The 12,821-nt window shown below is 45.1% G+C and overlaps 1 protein-coding gene and 2 long non-coding RNA genes across 5 annotated transcripts in view; 2 read left to right on the forward strand and 1 right to left on the reverse strand.

The window, feature by feature from the left end:
• LOC309540154 lies at nucleotides 1-5,757 on the forward strand. Of its 2 annotated transcripts, none has more exons than XR_014223076.1 (3): nucleotides 1-227; nucleotides 1,872-1,985; nucleotides 5,620-5,757. It is a non-coding gene; the product is annotated as an uncharacterized lncRNA (long non-coding RNA). The 2 variants fall into 2 exon arrangements; XR_014223077.1 differs by having other exon boundaries at nucleotides 2-139.
• LOC309540187 overlaps nucleotides 1-12,821 on the forward strand; it is a 194,202-nt gene that overhangs the window by 122,851 nt on the left and 58,530 nt on the right. The gene's annotated exons all lie outside the window — the stretch shown is intronic.
• The window catches only part of LIN54 (lin-54 DREAM MuvB core complex component), a 26,030-nt gene continuing 15,753 nt past the window's right edge, over nucleotides 2,545-12,821 (reverse strand). For both annotated transcript variants that reach the window (XM_082236410.1, XM_082236409.1), the window contains 5 exons: nucleotides 11,647-11,718; nucleotides 10,023-10,125; nucleotides 9,722-9,859; nucleotides 7,018-7,220; nucleotides 2,545-5,853 (listed from right to left, as the gene is read on the reverse strand). In XM_082236410.1, coding sequence (XP_082092536.1) covers nucleotides 5,652-5,853; nucleotides 7,018-7,220; nucleotides 9,722-9,859; nucleotides 10,023-10,125; nucleotides 11,647-11,718 — 718 coding nt within the window. In that variant the 3' untranslated portion in view covers nucleotides 2,545-5,651. The remainder of the gene's footprint in view (nucleotides 5,854-7,017; nucleotides 7,221-9,721; nucleotides 9,860-10,022; nucleotides 10,126-11,646; nucleotides 11,719-12,821) is intronic.

A 12,821-nucleotide genomic window follows, 5' to 3' on the forward strand; every position in this document is an offset into this window, starting at 1 on the left:
TCAGGCCAGGGAGGGGAGCCAATAAGGATAACGGAATCCGCGATGGCGGCGGTTCGAACGGCCTTTCAACCAACGGTGGCGAGCACGTAGAGCTACGAAACATGTAGACCTGCATGCACGTTCCTCCTTGACGCCCGCGGTTTGCGAAACCCACCCGTGCTTTCCGTTCGATAGGGCTGTCACTACAAAGATACCGAGCCCTAGAGCGACGCCGCGCTGAGCCCAGTGTGAGGGAGGGGGGAGAAATATTATTATAAGAAGTCTATGACCTTGCCAACAAAGGTCCGTATAGTTAAAGCCATGGTTTTCCCAGTAGTGATGTATGGAAGTGAGAGCTGGACCATAAAGAAGGCTGATCGGCGAAGAATTGATGCTTTTGAATTATGGTGCTGGAGGAGACTCTTGAGAGTCCCATGGACTGCAAGAAAATCAAACCTATCCATTCTAAAGGAAATCAGCCCTGAGTGCTCACTGGAAGGACAGATCCTGAAGCTGAGGCTCCAATACTTTGGCCACCTCATGAGAAGAGAAGACTCCCTGGAAAAGACCCTGATGCTGGGAAAGATGGAGGGCACAAGGAGAAGGGGACGTCAAAGGACAAGATGGTTGGATAGTGTTCTCGAAGCTAGCAGCATGAGTTTGACCAAACTGCGGGAGGCAGCGGAAGACAGGAGTGCCTGGCGTGCTCTGGTCCATGGGGTCACGAAGAGTCGGACACGACTAAACGACTAAACAACAACAACAACATGACCTGAGAATGGGGGACGAGGAGGACGGAAAGGAGCCGCGAGTGCTGCAGATGGTTTGGGCAGATGAGACAGATCAGAACTGTTTTACGTTTGTGCTTCACAATGAGGACCACACCCTTGGTAACTCCCTTCGATACATGATCATGAAAAACCCTGAAGTGGAGTTCTGTGGATATAGCATCACCCATCCTTCTGAAAGAAAAATATGAATTCCTGCTGGATTTTTGGGTGGTTTGGATATTTGCTGTCTTGATTTCTGTGATATTATTCACTTGTGTGGAGGATCCGGTGGATAAATGTCCAAGGAAAAAAGGGGAAATATCCAGAGATGGAAGGAAGTCACAATTCTGATTAAGGAAGAATGGCAGACAAAATTGATGAATTCTGCTGAAATGGCAAAACTTACAGGAAGAATTAGAAACCAAGAAGAGGCTGGCTTTAATAAATAATGGGGAGTTTATAACGTACTTGAAAAATTACTGTAAACAATTACATTCATTGGTAGGTGGCAGGTGTGGGGGATTCCCTGGTCCTGAATGGGGTAACTGTGCCCCTGAAGGACCAGGTGCGCAGCCTGGGAGTCATTTTGGACTCACAGCTGTCCATGGAGGCACAGGTTAAATCCGTGTCCAGGGCAGCTGTGTACCAGCTCCATCTGGTACGCAGCCTGAGACCCTATCTGCCTGCGGACTGTCTCGCCAGAGTGGTGCATGCTCTGGTTATCTCCCGCTTGGACTACTGCAATGCGCTCTATGTGGGGCTACCTTTGAAGGTGACCTGGAAACTACAACTAATCCAGAATGCAGCAGCCAGACTGGTGACTGGGAGTGGTCGCCGAGACCATATAACACCGGTCTTGAAAGACCTACATTGGCTCCCAGTACGTTTCCGAGCACAATTCAAAGTGTTGGTGCTGACCTTTAAAGCCCTAAACGGCCTCGGTCCAGTATACCTGAAGGAGCGTCTCCACCTCCATCGTTCTACCCGGACACTGAGGTCCAGCACCGAGGGCCTTCTGGCGGTGCATGAAGTTATGAAGCTATCACAGCATGCGTACCTCTGAGGACTACACAAAACAGCCTAGTTTTAATGATGTTGTCCATTCCTGTTTTATATCCTCAGCCCTGTAGTAACATCAGTTTTCAATGACATAAGAAAACAGCAATAGCATCTTCATTCACCTTCTGCTGAGTTGAGGCCTGTGCCAAAGCACACCAGTATTGCCCAATGTTGATGGTGAGTGTTGCTCTCACGAACCATCTGGAGTGGGATATTAATAATAATAATTTATTACTTGCATCCTGTCCATCTGACTAGGTTGTCCCAGCCGCTCTGGGTGGCTTCCAACAGAATATATAAAACACACGATGAAACAACAGACATTAAAAGCTTCTTGATCCAGGTCTGCCTTCAGATGTCTATGGAAAGTCATGTAATTGTTTATCTATTTGACATCTGATAGGAGGGTCAAGCGAAATTGCCATGGTTTTGCAATGTTGTAAAGCGAGAAGGAACATGACTTGCCAGTGAATTATGGGGAACAAATGATGAATCAAATAAAACCAAGGCTATGTCCTGTTCAACAGGGAAAATGGGAAAGTGTATGGGAAGAGGACAGCTGGGGAGGAAAGAGAAGAAATTCTGCATTGGACATATTGAGGATTTAAGATGATAAAGCATTTTAAGCTCGGACAAATTCCTCTCAAGGAAATTGTCTCATTAATGCTAATAAAACCTGGTAGTAATGAGGAATGTAAAGGTTCTTATCAAAGAAAAAAGTGCAAACATTCACGTGTACAGAATAGTATAAACTTTTTATTTTTTTTCTTTGTGATTTATCTGACATTTGTTTTTACAATATAGAAAAGTGTATTCTTTGAATAGGTCTAGTAAATATAAATTTCAATCTATTTTAGATGTAAACCAGAACTAGAAAATTAATCCCCGACACCCTCCCCTCTCAAAACCTGCTGACAATGGGTATGATACAAAAGCATTCCAGCTGGGCATTTTCCAATCATGCCAGAAATCCAGGAGAAACACTAATTTGGAGACGTTGTACTGCACGAGTGTTTCGCAGATTCCTCCCAGTATCTTGATGTTAATTTTAACTAACTTGTTCAGCAGTTTCATGCAGGGAACCATGTTCAAAAACACAAAAGCAGGAGTAAGAAGACGGGAAGAACCAAGCTAAATACAAGAAAGAGCTTGTTCTAAAGGGGGGGGGAGGGAGTGGGGGACAGAAAAGTACATCTTTGATTGCACCTTCTTCATATCTTTTACACGCAATTCCATCATACATAATCTACAACCGGAATCCAAACTTCACAAAAGGTTTTCTGCACACTTATAAATACACATCACAAAAGGTGCAAGTTAGAATAAGACACAAGAGTATGTACAAAATTAAACACATATTTAGTTCTAGATCAAAGTATGCATGTTCAAAAAAATAACTTGATCAAGTATTATTTTATCCACTTACACTAATTTACATTTATACATCTCTTATCATATGGACACTTATGGAATTAGTAAAAAGGTGAGCTTCACCATCTACTCTGAAAAGGTAACACACTGACTTTTGACTCCAAGTCAAGAGTTCTACTCATAAAACAATTCTGGTAAAAGGAAAAACAGCTTCCCTTTCAGGGTTGAGTGTACGTATATGCCAGCCTGCTATGTGTATACATACACAGTTACAAAACAAAATATATATGTACAGTTCTATGCTGTCCCTTTGGGGGTAAAGAACTGAAGTAATACAGAGCAGACTAAGATAATAGCAAGTGCTTGCTAATTCAAGCATGAGATTTATATCCATTCATGAAACTTAGAATGACTGAATCATTTGCTGCATTAGAAAACCATGCAAGTGTGTTTAGCAATTTAATAATATTTTTTTACAAAGGCTTTCACTTTGAAGCATCTCCACCCAAAATAATGCTATTTTATGGGGGGGGTGGAGTGGGGGTTCTCTTCCACCAATGAATTATGAGGTTTAGCTTTGTCTTGCTAGGACGTGTCAGCCACTGCACTGCTAAAACATACTTTTGAATAAGTAAGCTAAAACTTGAGGTGTATACAAAAACAGAAACAAAATGACACAGTGAGTGGCAAGGCAGATGCAGTTTACTTCGGATAAATTTCTGAATGGAAAGCTCCGTTGTCTGATGCACTGCAGCCACAATCTAACAGACACAGGTGCACTTAAATCTGTCGAACTCAATGGGATTAAGTGAAGCAGTGTTGGGTTGTCACCTCAAATCTGCAGGTGACTGCCACATTGTTAAAACACAATAAAACACCACATCTTTAGAAGTTTATCCCTCAACACTTCACTGATCACATTTAAAATATAACCCAAGTAGGTCATTTGAAGACACACTTGAACCATTAAGTATTCCCACTGACTAGCTGGGATCCAAAGAGCCATTTTAGCTGCCCTTAAGGGGATTTTTTTCTTTTTTCTTTTTACTCCCAACCCCTCCAGGCCAACTGCAAATTCATTTTCTAAATCCCCCTTCAAAACAATTTGCTATGGAGTCTGAGGGAAGGGGAAACTGCTAAGAGGCACAAGAGTACTCATGTGCTTTTGGTATCCTGGCTGGTATCTGGATATCGGGGAAATGGTTTGGGGCTTTCAGTGAGCAAAACCACGTAACCTTTTATATAGACTAAGAGTTATGCTCCCCTTGCACCCATATATCAATTTAAAAGGTGTGGCACATTGCAAAGTGCTCTTTAGAGGGTACGTAGCATCATCAAGCATTGCTTACATCTTCCATCATTAACCCAATAAATGATCCCCCCCCCCACACTTCATGCACTGGAAGGGTACAAAGCTTAAATGATCTGGGGGAGTTGTAAGGTATCAATGAATATTAAGTGGTATTAATGCTACCAGAAGATCCTTTGGCAATTATAGTCACATATCTCAAAGAGCACACTCTTAAAAAGATCAGGAAGTTACAGGGAAACTTGATTACTTCCTTTATAAGGAGAGCTAGATTCAAGACAGAGAGAGATATTTGCCTTCAATCCTTCAGAGGGGGTTGGCTAACATTTGGGACCTGGCAGAAATGTTTTTAAAAATCCCTAGCTACATTACAATTTGTCAAACAGCATATTGATAATCTCTTTGAAATCAAATGAAAACAGTTTATTAAAATTTGGAATATGTATTACAGTGATACATTATTTTTAAAAAACTTACTATAAATGTTGTTTTATGCTGTTTGAGGCTATGATATAAATTTTCACCTTGATTTTTTGTATATCATAGTTAGATATTTCTGGGTCTAGCTCTGATAATGCGTTATTCTTAATATATACTAATAGTAAGATCTGTACAATAAACTTCCCCACTGCAGTCAGGACTGTGGATAACTACTGCTTTCCAGCAAATATTTATTTTAACTGACTTCCTTTCAACATTGCTTTATCCAAGGATGTACTGCTATTCGCTTTTGCAACAAAATCTGTGTTGTGATGCTGGCCAAATGTCATTTCAACTGGGTTTGCAAAGAGATGTTCCTGAAAGCTTGTCTGTCAGATGTCTTCCCACCCACCTGCATACAAAATATAACACTATACATTGCAAATAATAATAATTTAAAAAGAATTGCCAGAAGAAACGTTTTTTAAGAGAGAAATGGGGGGGGGGAATCTCAACTCTGTGCAGTCCCATGAAGTTGAGAGGACAAAGATACACGCCATATGCATGAAGTAAAAGTGTTAAGCTAAAAAGGTACACGTCATTACAAAGCTTCAATATTAACATACACCAATGAAAACTAAGCAGCACCAAATTAAGAATGGACTAAAATTACATCTGATGTGAACTAAAAAGTGTCCCTGTGCCTTTTAGTGTCCCGTTCAGACCACAGCTCATTTCAAGAGTTAGCAGTTCGTGGCACAAGGGTCGCTTTTGGACTTTCCTGCTGAATTTATGATTCTCATCAGACAACGTCCAAATTCCTCTAGAATCATCCGTTCTGCTACTGCCTTCGACTTTCCTGCCTTCTCGGCCTGCTCCGCCTGCGCAAGTAAGCAGTCGCACGTCGCTTCGGCAACTTCCTTCGTTACAAAGGTAAATGGCAACCTAGAAGAAAACAAGAACAAGCCTTAGCACATTATAACTGACAATCAGACTCCTTTTTCCCTAAATTAAGTATCAAGGTATCTATCTGTAAAAGCAAGGAAGATCAGATGCAGTTCCTCAAACACACACTTACGTGTGAATAGCAATGTGCTTTTCTTTTTCTCCACAATCTTTATAAATCCAGGCTGACAATGGCTTTCGTTCATCATTTCCACAGATCCCTCCCTCCAGGTTTAAAGGGGTTTAAAGCCCTTAAAAGCTAAAGGGAAAAGGCAGGGAAACAGCATGTACACACACCCATTAATGTGTAGTACTATGTACTGCATTTTTTGCCCTATAAGACGCACTTCTTCCCCTCCAAAAATGAAGGAGAAATGTGTGTGCATCCTATGGAGTGAATTCAGGCTTTCGCTGAAGCCTGGAGAGCGAGAAGGGTCGGTGCGCACCGACCCTCTCGCTCTTCAGGCTGCTATCCGCAAGCCTTTGGAGCTCCGAAAGCTTGTGGATAGCAGCCTGCAGCCCGGGGAGCGCAGCGCTGTGCACCCTGGGCTTTAGGCAGCTATCTGCAAGCCTTCTGAGCCTGGTGGGAGTTCCCGCTGGGCTCAGAAGGCTTGCGGATAGCAGCAAGCTCTGGGAGCAAAGGCGAGGTTTTGCGCAACCTCGCCCCCGCTCCCGGACCCGTTCTGGGGGCTGGGGAAACTCGGGCTTCCCCCGCCCCAGCCCCACGGCTAAAAAGGAAGCCAAGACAGCGAGCAGGATCCATCCCGCTCGCTGTCTTGGCTTCTGCCAAAGCCGCGTGCAGCCTCTCCCGGCTGGAGAGGTTGTGCGTGGCTAAAGAGGAAGCCAAGAAAAGTCTTGGCTTCTTTGCTCTTTGGGACTGGGGGTGGGGGGGGAATAATTTTTATTTCTTTATTCCCCCCCCCTTACAAAACTAGGTGTGCCCTATGGTCCGGTGCACCCTATAGAGCGAAAAATACGGTACTCGTTCCATGTCTAGCAATTGCAAGAACAGCAGAATAAAATAGGAGTCCAGGCAAGTGAGGCAGAAGGAGGCACTCTGCTCCCCAAAAGTTATTTCCATGCCCTCTATTTCTCTCATCCTACAGCATTGTTTAACAGCCCAGAAGAGACTGCATGACATCAACAAAATAGAAGTAAGCACACCTTCCCCCTCCGCTGGTCAACACCGGGGCTGGCCTTGTCAGCAGGTCTGAAATCTGCGAGGACAACTTTGTCTTTGCGGCAGTTTGTTGCTGGACTCGCACTTCAGCAGCGTCAGCCAAGTGCATCAACGTCTTCCGCTCTGGGCTTTCTTCAAAGTTCTTGCAGCCGATACATTTGCAAATTGAAGAACACATGATCTTTGCCTGAACAGGAGAAAAACAAAAGCCTATTCATTCATTTATTTAATTTGTATAGCACCCTTCATCCGAAGTTCGCAGCGCAGTTTGCAACATAAAAATACAAAATGAGAACACAAAATACATAGTAAAAGGAAAGCACAACAAACCCTTTCTAGAAACACGTTTAATAATAATAATTGTCAGGGGTTCAGGGACAGAGGCACAGGTGAGGGGGGAGATGGAGAGCGATGGGGAAGAAACCCAGGACAGTGAGGAAGAGGATGACAATGACTTGAGGTCTTCCATGAGTCTCTCAAGTGAATCGGAGGATTCCCAGAAGGGGGCGCCCCTGGTCAAGCCAAGGGGGGTCACAGGGGGGACTTGCCAGGAGCAGGGAAGCAGCAGGGAAACCCCGAGTGGGAGTGGGAGATCGGGGTCGGCTTCCCAGGAGGAACGGAGTGAGAAGGGTGGAGTTCCCAGTGTGACACACAGAGCAGAGCAGGAAGGAGACAGGGGAAGGAGATCGGGGCAGGACGTCCTGCCGGAAGGGGCGGAGAGTAGTACAGGGAGTTGTGTAAGTGTCAAGAGGAAGGTCAGGGGTAGCGAACGTGCGCCAAGTTCAAATGTGGAGGCGCGCGGAAATGCAGAGAGCCCGGAGGAGGAGCCTGGCCCCAAAGCACGAAGGAGGGGGGAGCAGGCATCTGAGGGATCCGCGTCAGGGGAAAGCAGGAGGGAAGGAACCCAGGGGGGGCAGAAAGACCCTGCGGAAAAGAAAGGACAGGAAGAGGTGGACTAGCACAAGCCTCTTAAACTGGTGTAGAGGCGGGACCGATTCAGAGGGGACTTCAAATGTCTAGGCTAAGAGACGCGGGGCTGCGCGCCTCGGTTGTGGAACCAATAATGAACTGCAATAAACATCCTTGTATATAAGAAGAGCTTGGCGTTGGTCTTTTGTGAGCTGAGACCTGAGGCAGCCCCTGACAATAATAATAATTTTTTATTTATACCCTGCCCTCCCCGGCCAAAGCCGGGCTCAGGGAGGCTAACACCAGTAAAATTACATTAAAAACATAATGGAGGGGGGGAACCAATTTAAAATACAGGTTAAAAATACAATTTAAAATGCAGCCTCGTTTTAATAGTAGCCCATAGATCAAAACCATAAGGAGAGGAAAACATAAGGGTCAGACTAAGTCCAAACCAAAGGCCAGGCAGAATAGCTGTTGTCTTGCAGGCCCTGCAGAAAGGCCATAGAATGTTAAAAGCCTGGTTATAGAGGAACAATTTTTGCAAGGCACTAAAGATATGTAACAAAGGCGCCAGGTGAGCCTCCCTGGGGAGAGCATTCCACAAATCGGGAGCCACTGCACAAAAGTCCCATTCTCCTTTTGCCACCCTCCGGGCCTCTTGTGGAGGAGGCACAGGAAGAAGGGCCTCAGATGATTTTCACAGGGTCCAGATCAGTTCATATGGGGAGAGGCGGTCTTTGAGGTATTGTTTTGCTATGTGTTGTAAAATCACAGATTTATTCGTGTATTCAAAATGATTACTGTTTAGCACACACCTTTCAGTGCAACATCAGCCGGATAAATATGACTGCCTAATCTGCAATAGTGCATCACTGATCTTTCATTATGCTGCAAAATTAGGGAATAAAATCCTTCAACTACTGGAGATTTTCATTCTCCCATTTTCATATAGGTAGAAGTCATGTCCGCAAGGGGCTCTTGAAGTTATATGGATGTTACACAGTAAGCAGAAACATGGCAGAATGCCTTTGTTAAGCTACTTCCTGGCTCTGAACTGCTTCCCTGTGGAGGTTGCCCAAAGTCAGAGCCTGGGTCTTTTCCAGAAGCACTGAAGGAATTCTTATTTAAGAGGTTTCCTGTGGCTGAAGATAGCTTTGGATTTAAAATAGGGATACAGTGATACCTTGGGTTAAGAACTTAATTCATTCTGGAGGTCCGTTCTTAACCTGAAACTGTTCTTAACCTGAAGCACCACTTTAGCTAATGGGACCTCCCGCTGCATGATTTCTGTTCTCATCCTGAAGCAAAGTTCTTAACCCGAGGTAGTATTTCTGGGTTAGTGGAGTCTGTAACCTGAAGCGTCTGTAACCCGAGGTACAGTCATACCTTGGATTGAAGTAGCTTCGGGATGAATATTTTCGGGTTGCGCTCTGTGGCAACCCGGAAGTAACGGAGTGCGTTACTTTCACGTTTCGCCACATGCGCAGATGTTCAAAACGACGTCACGCGCATGTGCAGAAGCGGCGAATCGCGACCCGTCCACGAGCAGATGTGGGTTGCATTCGCTTCAGGATGCAAACGGGGCTCTGGAACGGATCCCGTTCGCATCCAGAGGTACCACTGTATTAGTATTTCACATAACATTTATGAGCCTAATATAAGTGTGTGTTAAAAAAAATAAAAACGGAACCACCATGGAGATGCTGTGAGAATGAACCAGGGAGGGAAGTGACAAAAAAGTACTGAGAGAGAAATACAGCAGACTTTGGGTCCTACCTCGTAGCATTCACAATAGTTTTTGAGACATCCAGACCGCTTGCAGTTGCAACCTTTGCTGTGCCGCCTGTCCGACTCGCCTTCCTTCCCCTTCCCTATTTTAGGCTTGAAGGCTTCTGGGTTTCTGTCAAGGCAGGCCTAGCAAGGCAGATGCAAAGAAATCCATCACCACATGCAAGTGTTGGAGACGCAAACCCAGTCTTTCACAGGAAGAACTGGCAGACACCATTTCATCCGGTCACAAAAGACAAAAGTCTTTTTGTCAAGGTTTGGTTTTGCTTTAGAAAGAGAAGAGCTTTACCTTGATTGCTTTCTGTCTGTCATTTTCATGGTCCAGATTGTTATAGCAGTTTGTGCAGTTGCAATTGTTGCAGAACTCGCCATTGGCAAAGCAATCGCAGTACCTGAAAGGGATATCGCGCGTGATGCTTGAACACAAAACGCCCACAAGGGCTGCACAACAAGCGTGGATTGCAAGGGGTTGCATGGCTCCTCCAACCACACTCACGGCAGGCAGGTCAGCCTTCCAAGTGGGTTTAACAGCAACTCTCAAACAGCAACTCCCAAGGCCACAACCACGGGGGCTTTGCAACTCTGGAGAGAAAGGGCTTCCAACATTCCACCCACAAGGAAGAAAGCTAGTGTGGCTTGGCCCTGAAGAAATAGTAAAGGGCAGGCCTTTTTCCCCTTCAACTTAAAAGGTAAAGGGACCCCTGACCAGTCGCGGACGACTCTAGGGTTGCAGCGCTCATCTCGCTTTACTGGCCAAGGGAGTCGGCGTACAGCTTCCGGGTCATGTGGCCAGCATGACTAGGCCGCTTCTGGAGAAACCAGAGCAGCGCACGGAAACGCCGTTTACCTTCCCGCCGGAGCAGTACCTATTTATCTACTTGCACTTTAACGTGCTTTCGAACTGCTAGGTTGACAGGAGCTGGAACCGAGCAACGGGAGCTCACGCCATCATGGGGATTCGAACCGCCGACCTTCCAATCGGCAAGCCCTAGGCTCTGTGGTTTAACCCACAGCGCCACCCGCGTCCTCCCCTTCAACTTAAAGGTAAAGGTACCCCTGCCGGTACGGGCCAGTCTTGACAGACTCTGGGGTTGTGCGCCCATCTCACTCAAGAGGCCGGGGGCCAGCGCTGTCTGCAGACACTTCCGGGTCACATGGCCAGCGTGACAAAGCCGCATCTGGCGAGCCAGCGCAGCACACGGAAACGCCGTTTACCTTCCCGCCAGTAAGCGGTACCTATTTATCTACTTGCACTTTGATGTGCTTTCGAACTGCTAGGTTGGTAGGCGCTGGGACCGAGCAAGAGGAGCGCACCCCGCCGCGGGGATTCGAACCGCATACCTTTCGATCGGCAAGCCCTAGGCGCTGAGGCTTTTACCCACAGTGCCACCCGCGTCCCTCCCCTTCAACTTAGTAGCCATTAAATTAGAACCGGGAGGAGCTTGCATTCAACATACTGAAAAGTTGCTTGAACTTCCTACTCAGCCAACCAGGATGTGTTGCAGGCAACGTCGTTTAGCCTCTTTGCCCACTCACATATCTTGATCTCAAGAACATATCACTACACAAGGAGGCCTCATCCTATCATGCACATGGATCTCAGCAGCAGTGTGCAGGTTTTATCCAAGTCTAAAATGCAAAAGATAGTCTCTACCGCAGTGAGATTAAGATAACCACCTTAAATATGAAATCTCTGGGAAATGTGGCCTCTACTTGATCTTCCTCTAACACAAGATTTTATCTGTAATGGGTTTAACGTGCTGCTAGACCACAACCCTGACCAGTGGCTGTGCTGGGAGCCCAATAAGATTTTAGCTACCTCTGCTGTGATGCATCCACTTTATTGCTGATGGAAAAACAGGGTTTTACTTTTAACATTTCAAGATGGTAAAAAGTAAAACAGCTATACTTACAGCTTAAGACACAGTGATTTTGTACAGTTGCATGGCTTTCTGGGGCGATTTGCCGATTCGGAGGAAATTATTCTGTAAAACAGTTTTAATGACTTCAGTCATTTTTTGGCCCAAAGGACAAAATGTTGATTAGCTATTGCGTCATTTGAGATGTGCAATAACAATACTGCAAACATTGACCCATCTGTTCCCCACAGTTCAGACTACACAACCTAGCCCACCTTGTGCCAAGGTCAGAGAGCAGGAGCATCTTAAATGCCTCCAGAGCAAGTGGTTCCACCAAATGACTTATCAGAAAAGTAATTCCCAAACTGTGGTGCCAAAAGGAAAATGCTACTGAATCAGGATAAAAAGAAAAAAACCAGTTTAACTGTCCTTTAAGTCCATTGTGTCAATGCATAACAGAGGTTATCTACTGCTTCTCTGAATGATCACCTGTTCTGGCATTGCTTTCTTTTGCTTAGTTTGTCAGGGGCTAGTTATTCTGCTTTGCATGAGCATCAGCTGTAAGTGGATCATTCAGTCACTGAGTAAAGACTCAGCAAATTCACCTGGCCTTATGATGCTGTTTCCTGCTGTGTCTCCCTAAAAGTTGTTTCTTTGGGGCTGTGTCCTTTCAGTTAAGCAGGCATGCCCATATCAGTGACTCATGCATAGGGGGGAAAAGGTATTGGGCTCTTCAAAAAGCAGTCGGAAGTCTTACTCTTCCACATTCTAAAATTAATTTTTTCAGGTGTAACAACAAAATGTGCCCAGATATTTGGGATCTACTGTACTACCCCCATATAAACAAACCACCAGAAACAATACGGTTGACCAAGATTGTTCAGTCTCTTCATTAGGAATAAAAATATATGCAGAGGTGTTTGATGTGCCTGCCCTACTCTTGTGGGATTACTTTTCCTTTTGGAACCTGGGTAGGATTTGAATAATTTTAGCTAGTTTTTATGGGGAGAGAGAATTGTTTTTACATCTGTAAGATCTTTATCTATTTTAAGACTCTGGTTTCATATACAGCAAAATGTAACTGGGCTGACACATAAGGGGGAAAAACCTGCAAAAATTCACAGTTGGGAAGTATCTTTTTAGGACCAAGCAAAATATCAACCCTATTTGGATATTCTGAGACCAGAGACCTCCTACACGCAAGGCAGATCACCTACCACTTCAGCAGC

The sequence above is a fragment of the Podarcis vaucheri genome (genome assembly GCF_965113315.1).
Source record: "Podarcis vaucheri genome assembly, chromosome: 9".
NCBI lineage: Eukaryota > Metazoa > Chordata > Lepidosauria > Squamata > Lacertidae > Podarcis > Podarcis vaucheri.